Source organism: Meleagris gallopavo, chromosome 2 (assembly GCF_000146605.3).
Source record: "Meleagris gallopavo isolate NT-WF06-2002-E0010 breed Aviagen turkey brand Nicholas breeding stock chromosome 2, Turkey_5.1, whole genome shotgun sequence".
Classification (NCBI taxonomy): Eukaryota; Metazoa; Chordata; class Aves; order Galliformes; family Phasianidae; genus Meleagris; species Meleagris gallopavo.
The window spans coordinates 44,404,774-44,417,844 of record NC_015012.2 but is presented as its reverse complement, the minus strand read 5'-3'; the positions used below and the strand labels follow the sequence as shown (position 1 = coordinate 44,417,844).

General features: G+C 38.1%; 1 protein-coding gene across 1 annotated transcript in view; it reads left to right on the top strand.

Moving 5' to 3' along the window:
- Positions 1 to 11,686, top strand: part of IGF2R (insulin like growth factor 2 receptor) — a gene marked incomplete at its 5' end in the record, with an annotated part of 53,663 nt that extends 41,977 nt beyond the window's left edge. Inside the window, 12 exons of the mRNA XM_019613523.2 lie at positions 985 to 1,146; positions 1,625 to 1,835; positions 2,225 to 2,371; positions 2,774 to 3,008; positions 3,800 to 3,936; positions 4,844 to 4,958; positions 5,786 to 5,932; positions 7,247 to 7,431; positions 7,701 to 7,887; positions 8,846 to 9,010; positions 9,534 to 9,603; positions 9,995 to 11,686. Coding sequence (XP_019469068.1) covers positions 985 to 1,146; positions 1,625 to 1,835; positions 2,225 to 2,371; positions 2,774 to 3,008; positions 3,800 to 3,936; positions 4,844 to 4,958; positions 5,786 to 5,932; positions 7,247 to 7,431; positions 7,701 to 7,887; positions 8,846 to 9,010; positions 9,534 to 9,603; positions 9,995 to 10,396 — 2,163 coding nt within the window. The remainder of the gene's footprint in view (positions 1 to 984; positions 1,147 to 1,624; positions 1,836 to 2,224; positions 2,372 to 2,773; positions 3,009 to 3,799; positions 3,937 to 4,843; positions 4,959 to 5,785; positions 5,933 to 7,246; positions 7,432 to 7,700; positions 7,888 to 8,845; positions 9,011 to 9,533; positions 9,604 to 9,994) is intronic.
- Between the last annotated feature and the right edge of the window lie 1,385 nt (positions 11,687 to 13,071).

Here is a 13,071-nt window from a genome sequence, read left to right as displayed (position 1 = left end):
CAGCATTAGTATTGCTTAAGACTAAAGCTTTTTTTTTCTCTAGCATATAAGGATGGACTTGTTTCGTGTACTCAAGCAAGGAATATTTGTATTCTTAACTAAGCAAAATTTCATAATGCATGAACTTTAGGCTTGAAAGTATCAAGTACTGATGGTTTTAAGGATTACATTCCACTGAAGTGACATAGTGATAATTTACTGCTGGCATTAAACTTAATGTTCTGTTACACCTGAAGTAAAAACAAACAAAAAAACAGCACATGAGCTAATACAAGAACTAGTGTAGTTGTTTACTAAGCTGTTACTATGAAATTTTTCACCTGTGATGTAATTCCTGAACATACACAGCTCTCAAAATTTGCATTCAGATACTAATAACTGTTTTCTGTTGACACCAAACACTTTGAAGCCACATGACACTGTGAATCTGACACTTCTTGACTTTTGAGAAAATTTAAGAAAAACGGTGGAGAAGCATTTGAGTATATTGACAAATGAGAACTTGTTGAAAGTGCTCAGTAGGACCATTTTTCATCAAGACAGAAGATGAGCTGAAACAAGGCAGCTTTGAGTGTAACGCAGGCCATGCTTACTTTTATTTAAAATCAGATAACAAAATAAAGAGCCTTCTGTGTCCGTATCTTAACTTTGTGAACTAGATGTTCTCTACTGTGAAGTAACACAGTTCCTTTATGCTTTGTTCCTGTGTGCAGCTAAGCTGAACATAAAAATCTTGATCCTAATTAAAAAGACAGCTAGCTTACTTCAATTGCTAGTTTGTTTTCTAGAGGTAGTTTAAAAGTTCAACTCTTCTTTTGTAGTAGTAGTTGTAGTATTAAGATATGGAATTTGTCCTACAGTCAGGAATATCTAACCTCAGTTATCCAAAAAAGTATTTCAGGAGGGATAAGAATAATGTAGAAATAATGAAAATTTTCCAACATTAATCCTAATCTTATCTCTTGCTGTGCTCTTCGGCAACAGGGTAAGCCAAAGATGATAAGAAAACTTGACTGCAGTTTTGTGTTTGAGTGGGAAACACCAGTTGTGTGCCCCGATCGAGTGAAAACTTTGGGCTGTTCTGTGAGTGATGAACAGTTACACTATACTTTTAACTTGACCAGCCTTTCTGGAAGATCATTTGAGGTAATGCTTTCTTAGTGTTTTTTTTGGTTTGGTTTGTTTGTTTGTTTTGTTTTTTGTTTTTAGAATTCCTGGGGTGTGAGAAGAGACTGAAATGTGTGCTGCAGCTGTGGTCAGCATTTGAAGTTATTTGCCCTTTGGCAGAGGGAGTAGTGTTTAGAGCATTGGCTCTTAATGATTTTGAGAGAAGCTCAGGAATCTACTAATATGTAAAGGAAGTAGAACTTTTCACTGAACAGAGTCCTAATTTGGCTTTGAATATGATGACAGGCCTGCTGAATATGCTGTTTCATTGTCCCTATGGATGTTCTTTTATCTGAAGCTTTGCTACATTAATGAAGGTTGGACTTACAAAATCAGTTATCTGCGTTTATGCAATTACTGTACGAGTCTCCAAGTACTTTGGTGGTTCTTCATGTGTACTGACTTCAGACTCCAAGAGGCAGCCTTGTTTGTGATGCTTCTGGGTGTGTCCCCACAGGTACTTTCTGGATCCAGCAGATACCACGTTAGTGTATGCAGTAAGGCAGCAGCAGATGTGTCCCAGGGAAAATGCAAAGATGGGGCAGTGTGTATGACATCCGGAAGTGGTGTGTCCTCATTTGGAAGCATAAAGGAAATGAAAATGGACTATAGCCACCAAGATGAAACAGTCATCTTGCAGTATACAGGAGGTGATCGGTGTCCTCCAGGTGAGATTGCAATGGATGGTCTCATTATGTAAAGTCTTGTCATTCTTCTTACCCTTAAATCTAAGTTTCACTGCAAAAAGGAGGGAAGCAACATAGATTTTTTTTTTTTCATGCCTTAGTAGGAAGTTAGTTTTGTTCAGTAGTATGCACCATACTGAACTGCAACATCAACATTTATCTCCTAGGAAAATGTGCAACAGTTTTGTAGGGGTGATCTGGGCTAACTGCATACTGTATTTTAGCTGGAATTAGACTCAGTGTTTTAGTGCTTACTGTTTGCTTGTGATTCTTCTTGGATAGTATTGAAGCACAGGCTTTAGATATTGTCTTGGATCTGGATGTGCATGCTGTTCTGTATGTTGTTAAGAGAACTTACCTTTCTTTCTCAGTGACAGAAAAGGGAGAGCTTTGTGTGTTTCCCTTCAAGTACAAAGGGAAGAGCTATGATAAATGTATTACAGAAGAAAAGAATAGGCCATGGTGTGCTACAGCTAAGGACTATCAGGGAGATGGAAAGTGGGGATACTGTGTGAATGGTAAGAACTTCTTATATCTCACCTATAATGATCTGAGTTAATTGTGGGAGGGCAGCAGACCTCTGTAATGCAAATAAGAGAATTGATGGGAATGTGCAAGACAATCTATGGAATAAACCTATTTTATTCAAATGAGTGAAAAACATTAATGCCTTCAGAATGTGTGACTTTGAGTCATTAAGTGGTGGTTGCTTTGACAGAGATCAGTCATTTTTGAGGGAAGAGCTACATAACTTTCTAAAAAGCATGAAAATGTAACCTAGGGAGGAAAATTGCAAGGTAAAGCATTTGTGCTTCATCTGAAACTATATCTGAACTATTGTGAGGTATCAGACTTTAAAATCCATATGTGTATGGAAGCCTCTTGCAAGGTACTCTGATTTCCAATTTCCCCTCTTATAGCAACTGCAAGAAGGGCATCTACTATTATTTTTGTATGTGATGAAAATGCTGGCAGTGGGAGTCCACACCTTCTGAGTGACATACTTGGCTGTGCTGTGACATTTGAATGGAGGACACAGGCTGTTTGTCCTCCAAAGAAGATGGAGTGCAAGTTTGTCCAGAAACACAGAACTTATGACTTGAGAATGCTCTCTTCCTTGACGGGCTCATGGGTCTTTTATCACAATGGAAATTCGTGAGTAGCAAGCGACTCTTGGGCAGTAGCTTACTGATCAACACAGCTGAAGTTATAATGTGACACAGTACTTCTGTACTCCTCTTTAAAGGAGAAGTAAATCTAAACTAAAAGTTTTCTTAAAGGCTTTCTGCTTAAAGGAGATAATGTAGCTTAAATGCAATTTTTTGGATTCTTATTTATGTTGAAAAAGCCTTACTGATTCAGTTGTTCTCTCTAGAGTCAAGCATGTAATATTTTGTTTAAAGTTCAAGAAGGGCTTGTTCTCAATTGTAAAGGCAGGGTAGAAAGATCTTGCCAGTATCAACTTAAGAAAATGTAAATGTCAGTCAACCTTTCCAGTTAGCAAATAGAAATGAATCTGCAAGAATAAGAGCATCTAATTCTGAAAGTATAGTAAACTGTGGGGTTGAAAAACTGTTTCATTTACTGTCTTGCTTCTAAATTTTTTTTTCTTACAATAAATCTTAAATGGTATAGTTCTAAAGGAAGAGATTTAAATTGATAACACTATAAGCTTTGTAGATTAAAAGATCAGATATTTCTTTACTCAATTTCAACTTCTAGTTTTGATCTAGGTCAAAACTAACTAGTATACTAGTACAGAATTGTGTACTTGAAAATGATGGGAATAATCTATTTGTTAGCATATGGTCAATTCCTTAGCTACTTTGAGTATTTGATCTTTTAATATAGCTAGCTTCCTGTAAGGAATCTATGAAGTTCATGTTTCATTTTGTCAGTTTAGCTGAAAGTAACTTTAAAGTTTGTCTGTCATGTTCTTTGTTTAGGTACTACTTGAATCTCTGTCAGAGGGTATATGAAGGACCCACTGGCTGTCCTGAAAGGGCCAGTATTTGTAGGAAAAGCAACAATGGAGATGTTGAAGTTCTTGGACTTGTTCATACACAGAAGCTGAATGTGACAGGTACGGTTACTGTAGAGTGCTATGTTCCTATTTCTGTAGAGAGCTATGAGGTAGCAATATCATAGAATCTAGGCATAAAGATTCTTAAATACAGGGTTCTACTCATCTTCAAAACGTTTTTGTCAGTAAGTCTTCTATTTATTTCTGTTTTAAAACAACAGAAGATTCTGCCACGCAAAACAAAGAGGCATTTAAGGTGTGAAAAAAGTGTAAAACAGTGTCATGAAAGCTATAATAGGGGAATTGTCTGAATATCAGGATTCCTTTTTTTCTTCTTTCCTGTGATATGGTGGTGAGCACTGGCTCATCTAGTTGCCAAGAGGCTGTGGAGTGCTCCCTCCTTTGAGATCTTCAACAGCTGCCTGGATGCGGGGTTGGGGCAAGTATGAGGGCTATTCTGAAAGTAATGTCTTATATTTAATTATGTTGGCTCGTGATATCAGGTGAATGTTAGTGACGTGACAGAGGTGCAGATTTGTATGGCATGCAGACTCCTGTTTATTGCTGGTGAAAATGTATAGCTAGTGCTGGTGACTACATTGAAAAAACAGTGTTTTGTAGCTGAGAACTTGCATCTATTGTAGTTTCCATGGAAATAAATAAGAGGCATTACTTTCATAGTGACCTATATATTTATTTTCAAGATGTCAAAAAGGGCATCTTAAGTATAACTGTTACACTCATACTGGCAACCTGAACCCAAGGTACTGCGAGTACAGGGGTTTGAGGAGTGATTTTTAAATCATCAGCGTGGAAGCCTCAAGTCACACAAGTGCTGTAATTGATATATGATCTTTGGGGTCGGGGGGACCTAGAACATGATGTAAAGTAATGAAGCATGGGGAATGCACAAAGGGAATTTGACAGCTGCTTACAAAAACCTTGAGTGTTGCTATTTCTCTTCTAGGTGATACAGTGTATATTAGTTATTCTGGTGGACAGGAATGTAGGAAGAACAAGAAAATAATGACAATTATAGAACTGAGGTGTGCAAAAACAGTTGGCATGCCTATGCTGCAGAGGTGAGTAACAAATCAACATGTTGCCGGCTGCTCTAGTCTGTTGTACTTTTTAATAAACTGAGTCTCGGGGTTGTGACTGTTCAGTTGGACAGCCCCTACAGTAATCTTAGTCTATATTTGTAAGACATAAATATTCTGAAGTTTCTGTGGCTGTTTACTTTCATAAGCAGTTATATTCTTAATATCTGCTTAGGCAGAAATCTAGGTATTCTACTTCTGAATTAGGCTGAGATACTCTTTTGTTAGTAGTAGTACAGCTGCTCATAACTTTACTGCAAATCTATTTAGCAGACAGTACTTAGCTCAATTATTTAGCTAAATTGATTTTAAAATAAAAAGTTTTTGCTCCATTATTTACCAAAGCTTTCCTATTACATCAATATAGATTTTATTGACTAGGTATTGTCTCAATTGAGACAATATGTGCATGGTTGCAAGTACTAAGAAAGCTTGATGGACTTTTGCTATCTGGTTTTGGTTGACAGGATATTCCTTACAGAGTAAGGGAGCTGAACAAGAGGCTCCACGTGAGGAAAAGAACCAGGCAGCGAAATCTGACTAATTTCTTGTTCTGGCCAGATGTGCAAAGCATTAAACCTGCTTAGAGCAAGCTGGCATGTTTGCTAGCTAAAGTGTTTAAGTATCAAGAAGTCATTGGGTGACTTAAAACTTTTGAAGCAGGGAGGTTAAGTGCAGTCAGATGACTGCAGACTGCATGATGCTTATGCAGGAGATTCTCATTTATGAGCCAATAGCTGTGTCTTCTCTTAAGATAGTAAGTGCTTGTTACTATTTCCTGGAATGATCAACTGTTTGTTATTTGGCAGGATTGATGAGGAAAACTGTGCTTACTACATCATTTGGGACACACGTGCAGCTTGTGCTTTGAAGCCACAGGAGGTGGAGGTAGTGAATGGAACAGTTATTAATCCTGCAACTGGGAAAAACTTCTCATTAGGGAATGTCTATAACAAGTAAGTTTAAAAAAAACAAAACAAATACAGTCCTGTAGAACTCTACTGCAAGAAATGAAAGCTTGATGTGGATATTCTGATTTGCCTTGAACATTCCTAGCTGTTAAATGGGGATTACACTGAGTTTTGTCAGCCTTGTACTACAACTGACTTAAAAGTCTGGTTCCTACTGCACCACACAGCTGGGCTTAAAGCTTTGAGCATATTCTAGGGAAATTAAGACAAATCTAATGCCTGCATGTATACCATCTTGACCTTAGAACGCTTTTGGGGGTTATTTCTCTTTTCCATAATATATAGTCATCAGGTCAGTGTCAGATCTTAATTTTCAGCTACAGTGCTCCTTCATTCTTTATATAGTGCCTTTCATCCTGCTCAGCAGATCTATATGGAAACAGGAACCCCTGCTTCAGAAACCCTAAAGGAGTACAGCTCTGGAGGAATAGTCAAGTCTGACTGAAATTTGACAAGGCAGGGAAAGAAAGACCAGCAGTTACACTGATGGCACAACACATTGCACGTTTTTTCTGCTTCAGAAACTCTTATAAACTACTATGTTTAACGTCAATTGTATCATTGTGGAAGGAAATCTTTCTATGAATGTTATGGGAAGAATAAACTCTGCCTGCAGGATCGGTGCAACTGAACAAAAGTATTCCTCTGTGCTTGTAATGTTATCAAATACAATCAAGCCTGCTTGGAAAAAGGAGTAAAGGAAGTCAGGATGAAATGAGAAATGTGGTGTAATGTGAGGTTAAAGTCAAGTTGAATTTCACAAAGCTCAGACTTTGAGCAGGTGTTTAGAAGAAATAGCTCTGAGTTTGAGAGCATTCTCAGTCTCACCAGCAGCATGAAGGGATATGATTGTAAATGGCAGTTGGGTAGTGCATATAGTGGATCCAGTTCTCCTTATGGAGAAGGTGGTTTGTTGTTAGTTTATGAAAGCTAAGCCATGCTGTTTATTACAGCTACAGAATGTACTCAGTATGGATTATATGGTCAGTAAGGTAGTTTGTGTGAGAGCTGCTGAACAATACTTTTGTATTCAGTTTAATTGTTCATGTACCCATTGAGGACAGTATGACTAGAAAAGTTTGCTTTTGGTTCATTCCCAAAAGGCTTACTGCTAAGTATAATAGTCAGTGGTAATACTCAGAAGAAACCTCAGTCCTGCATCTCTTCTGGTTGCTGAATCTATTGCTAATCTGTATTGAACTAGTGGTAGCAGTTACCACTACTGCTAGTGTGTTGAGTTGGGAATTACCAAAATTTGCATGTTTAGACTTGGCATACACCTGCCCTCTGCCTCCTCAGGTTGTACATGGCTTCTGGTGACATAAGAACAAACGGAGATCAATATGTATATGAAATACAACTTTCTGGTATCACAAACTCGAGTTTCCCAGAGTGCTCTGAAGCAAACATCTGCCAGGTTAAAACTAGTGAACGCCGCTTTCGGAAAATTGGATGGGCCAAAAAAGCTAAATATTATGTTGAAGGTAAGTACTTGCTTGTTATCTGGAATTGTTTGATCCTCTGCTTGAATTAATTCATTGAAAAATGATTCATGTTTCATGATATATAAGCTAAACGACTTCTGTGAAGTTGTCTTAAGTCTGTCTTCCAGGATTTATTTAAAAAAGTAATTTTGATACTAAGAAAAAATTGTTCGCTATGGAGATAGTGAGAATATAGACACAACTCTTCAGGGTATGGCCTTAATACTGTTTTTAAGGAAGCACTGAACTGTAATGTTTTCTTCTTGTAGATGATGACTTGGATGTCATATTTTCATCAGACTCCAGATGTGGTAAAGATAAATCAAAGTTTGTCTCTTCGTCAATTTTATTCCACTGCAATCCTCATGTAAAGGAAGGCATCCCTGAATTTCTTCATGAGACAGCAGACTGTCAGTATTTATTTACATGGTATACATCTGCTGTGTGTCCACTAATGTGAGTAGTTAACTTTTTTCTGAATGTAGCACTTCTAAGCTAAGGGGTTTTTTGGTCTCAACACAGCAGTTGGCAGGAGTGAAAGCTTTTAAAAACAAAACAAACTTTCCTATTTGCACTGAAAATAACGAAGAGGTACAGTGGAATTGAATACTCTTCTTCCCAGTAAGCAAAAAGTACTGTAGCTGAGATGCTGTTCTAACCTACTGAGAGGAGTAACGAGCATTTAAGTGAGTTTTTTCTTCCTTGCCTTTTTCCTCTGCAAAAATTCAAAGCCAGGGCAAAAAAACTGGCTTTCCCCTCTATCTGCCTGTTCTTTAGGCCAGACTGAAAATCATTGCAGGTCTTAGAAAATGAGGCACTTCTCCAATGGAACTGATCCTTTTTGGATCTGTAGAAAAAAGGGAGTAATGAAGTGATGTCTGGCAGTAGTTTAAAAGCCAAACAATGCGTCTCAGTGGTTACCTGTGTTCTTGACACTGTGGGCAGCTTTGCTGCAAGTAATGAAATAATTCTAGGACTGTTCACTTTCTGGTTGCTGTCTTAAAAACGCGGAAATTGTTCATTCTGGTTTAAGCAAGGGATTATCAGTGAAGACTGGTCCATGTATTGCCTCTGTCAGGTGAAAGAGAAATAATTGCTGTAGCTTATGTAGCTTGCTCAGGTACAGCTTTGATTCCAAAACAGCAGCTTTGTGAGGAGTGAGTAGCTCCTTCTAAGTTTTAAAGTGTTTAATCATACTTAAGTCTCAACTGTAATCTCAGTTTTATGTGCTGTTTCAAAGCATACCAGAATGTAAACACAGTACATACCTTTTTTTCATACTCATAAACAGATTTTAGAAGAGTTTTAAGTTTTGACAGGATGGTATGATGTTTTAAATTTGAATATGTTTCTAATTCTGTCTGATATAAGATCAGTAGATCTTAGTCTTTTTCTTCCATATTTATATTATTAGATCAACCATTGCTCCAGGAATCCATGAGGGCCAATCTGATCAGGAAGCCCAAGTATATAAGGGCCTTTCAAGGAGAAGTCAGGCAGTTGGTGCTGTGCTGAGTGTCCTCCTGGTTGTTCTCACTGCATGCCTAATAATCTTGCTGTTCTACAAAAAAGAGAGGAGGTAAGTGATTGGGAAGCTTTGAAAGTCTTTTATAGGGTTTGGTTTCCAGAGACTGAAGTTCTGTTTTCTCAGTTGGCATCATCAGCTGTCAAACAGCTATTTTTTAAACTATTATTGTCTGAAGGTCAATATGAAGAGGTATGGACTACAAAGATAATTTGAGCTAGTCTCTGTTGTGGGCAACTACTAATAAGGGAGGTTAAAACAATGTGAATATATTGTCAGTATTTGATGCAAATCATGCTGTTTCTCTGCTTTACAGACTTTTTTTCTCATTTATTTCCTTCTTTAAGAATAAAGGCCACAGACGTTTTAGTCACCTTGACGCTGTGGTAGAAGGGAAGATGTGCAGCATCATGAACTGAATAGTACTAATCACAGTGGCTTAGAGCCAAATGTCACAACGAGATAGCTTGCAGCTTGCTTGGTAAAATGATTTGTTGATGATAGGAATCACCTGGAGAGAGGTGAAAGCTGATGAGGGGAACACATTCCTTCCTAATACAATATTCTTTTTTTTAAGGGAAACTGTGGTAAACAAGATAACAAACTGCTGCAGAAGAACATCGGGTGTTTCCTATAAATACACAAAGGTAATCAGTGGCATAATCAAATGCTTTGTATCTTGTCAATAATTTTAAGGGGAAGCTTTTCTAATAAGTAAAAATCTTTAATCCTTAGCTCCTTCAGTACGAAAACAAACTATGGAAAGTCACATAGCTTTTTATATCATTTATATGATGAGATGGGAAAGGAAGAATTGAGGAAATGAACAGTCCATAAATAGCCAAATAATGTATCAATCTGCAGGAAGAGATGGTACATTTCAGATATGGTGAAAAGCAATAATAATACTGTGCAAGAATATGCTGTTATACCTAAACTAAACTCAAGGTTATGTGGGGTGGGTTCCATAACTGGGGAGATTAGTATACCGCTCCGTGTTTCTGCACACTAAGTCTTGCATTTTTTTTTTTCTTTCAGATAAACAGTGAAGAAGAAGCTAATGAGAATGAAACAGAGTGGCTTATGGAGGAAATTGCAGCACCAAATCAAAGAACAGTAAAAGGAGTGCAGGAGAACGGTCACGTTACTACCAAGTCTGTTACATCTGATGCTTTTACATCTCTCCATGTGGATGACCTGGACAGTGAGGATGAAGTGTTAACCATCCCAGATGTAAAGATTCAGACAGGAAGAGGACTAGACAAAAGCAAGCACCCACAAAAGAAGCCACCAAGCTTTGCCAGTGATGACAAAGCTTACTTGCTGAACGGGGGAAAGGAGAGGAAAGCAAAAGCCAAGCTTGGCCAACAGCAGGCACAGAACTCTACAAATTCAGTATCATTTCATGATGATAGTGATGAGGACTTGTTGAATGTTTAATAATCCCTCTTGTGCCTAATCAAATATATATATGGAGAGATTATATATAAATGGGACAAACAGTTTCAACCAAATATGAGGACTTCAGACTGAAAGATTTTTCTGAATTTTGCCTTTAACAAGAAACCATTGAAAAGGGAAGGAGAGAAAGATGTCTTGGTTGTTGTTTACAATGATCTGTTCAGTAATGACTGGATTTGTAGCATCCGGTAGGCTGAGTTATGTTGACTCTCTCTAGCCAGGACAACTTTTTTAAGCCTCAGCATAGATATGAAATACTTCTTTAAAAAAAGAAACCTTTCAAAGGTCAAGATTAAAGCTGAATTAGGCCCCTGGCTCCTGAGATTCAAATTATCTAGATGACTACTAGCATTTTAACTCCTTGTATTTATTGGTCCTCACTACTCAGGTTTGCTTATAGCAACGTGTTCTTCCTGCCGGCAGGGTATTATTCTATGGGTTCACCCTTCAATGGGTTCATCCATTGTAAGATGAGGAAAAATATAACTTTTCTGTGTTGGGATAATTTGATGTAAATTTTAGAACTGGTCTAATTTATCCTGTAAATTTGAATATACATTCTAATTTAAACAGATCATTGGTTCAAAGGTAGTGACTGAAAGGTACAATTCTGTATAGCTTTAGCCTGAGATGATTGCTGTTCTTTGCATGATGTTTCTTGGTACTGGTCATACAACTGACTTCATCAGTATTTGCCTAAGCAGCTGATAAGCATCCAAAGACTTCTTTTCCTCTAGATTATGACTGGATTAGAGTGACTACAGAGAATCAGTGTTCAGGGCCATAGAAGCAGAATTCCTAGAATACAACCTGATACAGCCCAGTTTGTCATCATGAAAGAAAACCTCAACAACTAGAGGAGCCCCAGTCCCCCAGTCTGTACAATGCCTCTCTGTCATTCATTAGGAAAAAAATATTGGGCTATTGTTTCTGAAAGCCTAAGTTCAGACTCTTACACAGCGTTTGTGGCCGTGGTCATTGATTTGCAGTGTTGCTGGCAATGAATGGAAGTCAGATTTCCTCTAGCAGTTTTGCTCTTCTCCAGGTGTTTGTTTAATTTATGGGCAATATTAAGGCTTCAAAAAATTCTACAATTGTGTTTTTTAGAATTTTTTGAAACTCTTCATTGTTTATTTTGGCAGGCTTATTCAGTTTCAACAATGGTTTCTTTTTATAAAAACTCCATTTTGAATCAAAATAGTGTAATATAAAGTATTTAGCAATTTCAATAAAAGATATGACGTGGGTATTCCAAATCCCACATCTCAAGCCTGGAATCTTTTTTATGCTAGTTTAATACTGCTCATCAGCTTGCTGATTTATGTCCTTCTCTGTTGGCATAGCTAATAATCCCATCACTCAAAATGAGAAACGAAGTTTTATCAAAGATCAGAATGGGTATGTGTATGTGTGTATATATAGGTAAGTCTCACTACTACGGCTTTCTCAGACTGAGGATATTTTTTCTCCTGCACTGTTACCAGAGAAGTCTCTAAAAGAATTTGTCTAAAGCTTCATCTTATTGTTAAAACAGAAGTAGTCTTTTTCATAGTTAGCGTTAGGTTACTTTGGGGGGTATGAGAGGCTTGACAATGTGTTTTTAATGCTGTCAGTTATCACTGAAAGTGTTGCTTCAGTATGTGTTGAATGTTGCTTCTCCTCAAATACACAAGGTTTGAGTTGTAAACTGCTGCATGAAATAGCTTAGTATATGACGTAACACCAAATAGTTGCTTTATTTTGACTGTGCATAATAAAGCTTATACAGAACAGGTACTGCTCAGAATAAGCATCCCCAGGTGAAGTATAACAGTAAGACTTTCTAGTAATAAATAGCTGGCAGCACTGACTGACTCAGGTTTGGTATCAGGACTTTTGCTTGCTATCTAAGCACTATAGGTAGACCAACTGTTATGCTCATTGCTAGATGAGTGACTTGTTTCACCAAGCTGTTTTTCCAGCATAATATGCTGTTCAGACATGAGGTATGAAAATACTGGGGACCAGAGGAGTACAAACAAGTCTTAGGTGCTAATGACTGTGTGTTAGGTGACAACAGTGCTGCTCCTTCAGAAGGAGGCCTCTCACCTGCTGCTGCAGTGTTTTTAGGAACAGTCCGACAGCTTTCACCAACAGATTCCAACTTCACCCAATTTCCAAGCAGGCTTTGATTTCTGTTTGCTTGGCCTCACTGTCTGCAGATGTACCTCCTGTCACAGCATGGTGAGTGTTGTACACCCATCCCACTGTCTCCGTGCTGGAGCACAGCAGCTGGGGAGGTGACATCTGCCACGGGTTGGAAGGAGCTGTGGGCAATGTTGCGTTGGCATTGGAGTAATGCTTCTTTAGGTGGCTGCAGGAGCAAAGGTCTGGTTACCTGGCTCCAGTGGATCTGCCTGAAGACAGGAAGAGCTGTGTGCAAAGCGCTGGTCCACAGAGCAGGTTTCACACTAGGCTGTGCATGCTCTGGGGGCCAGTGGGCGGCTCCTGTGGGCCTAATGCACAATGGGAAGAACTGGTGCTTTTCCTAACCTTCTGCAAGAATAGCTTTCTAACCACTGTATTAGGAAGAAGTCATCAATAAAGATTAATTCAAATAGCTAATGTTTGAAAGTTAGTATTGGCTAACCAGCAAACAAACAGCATCAACAACA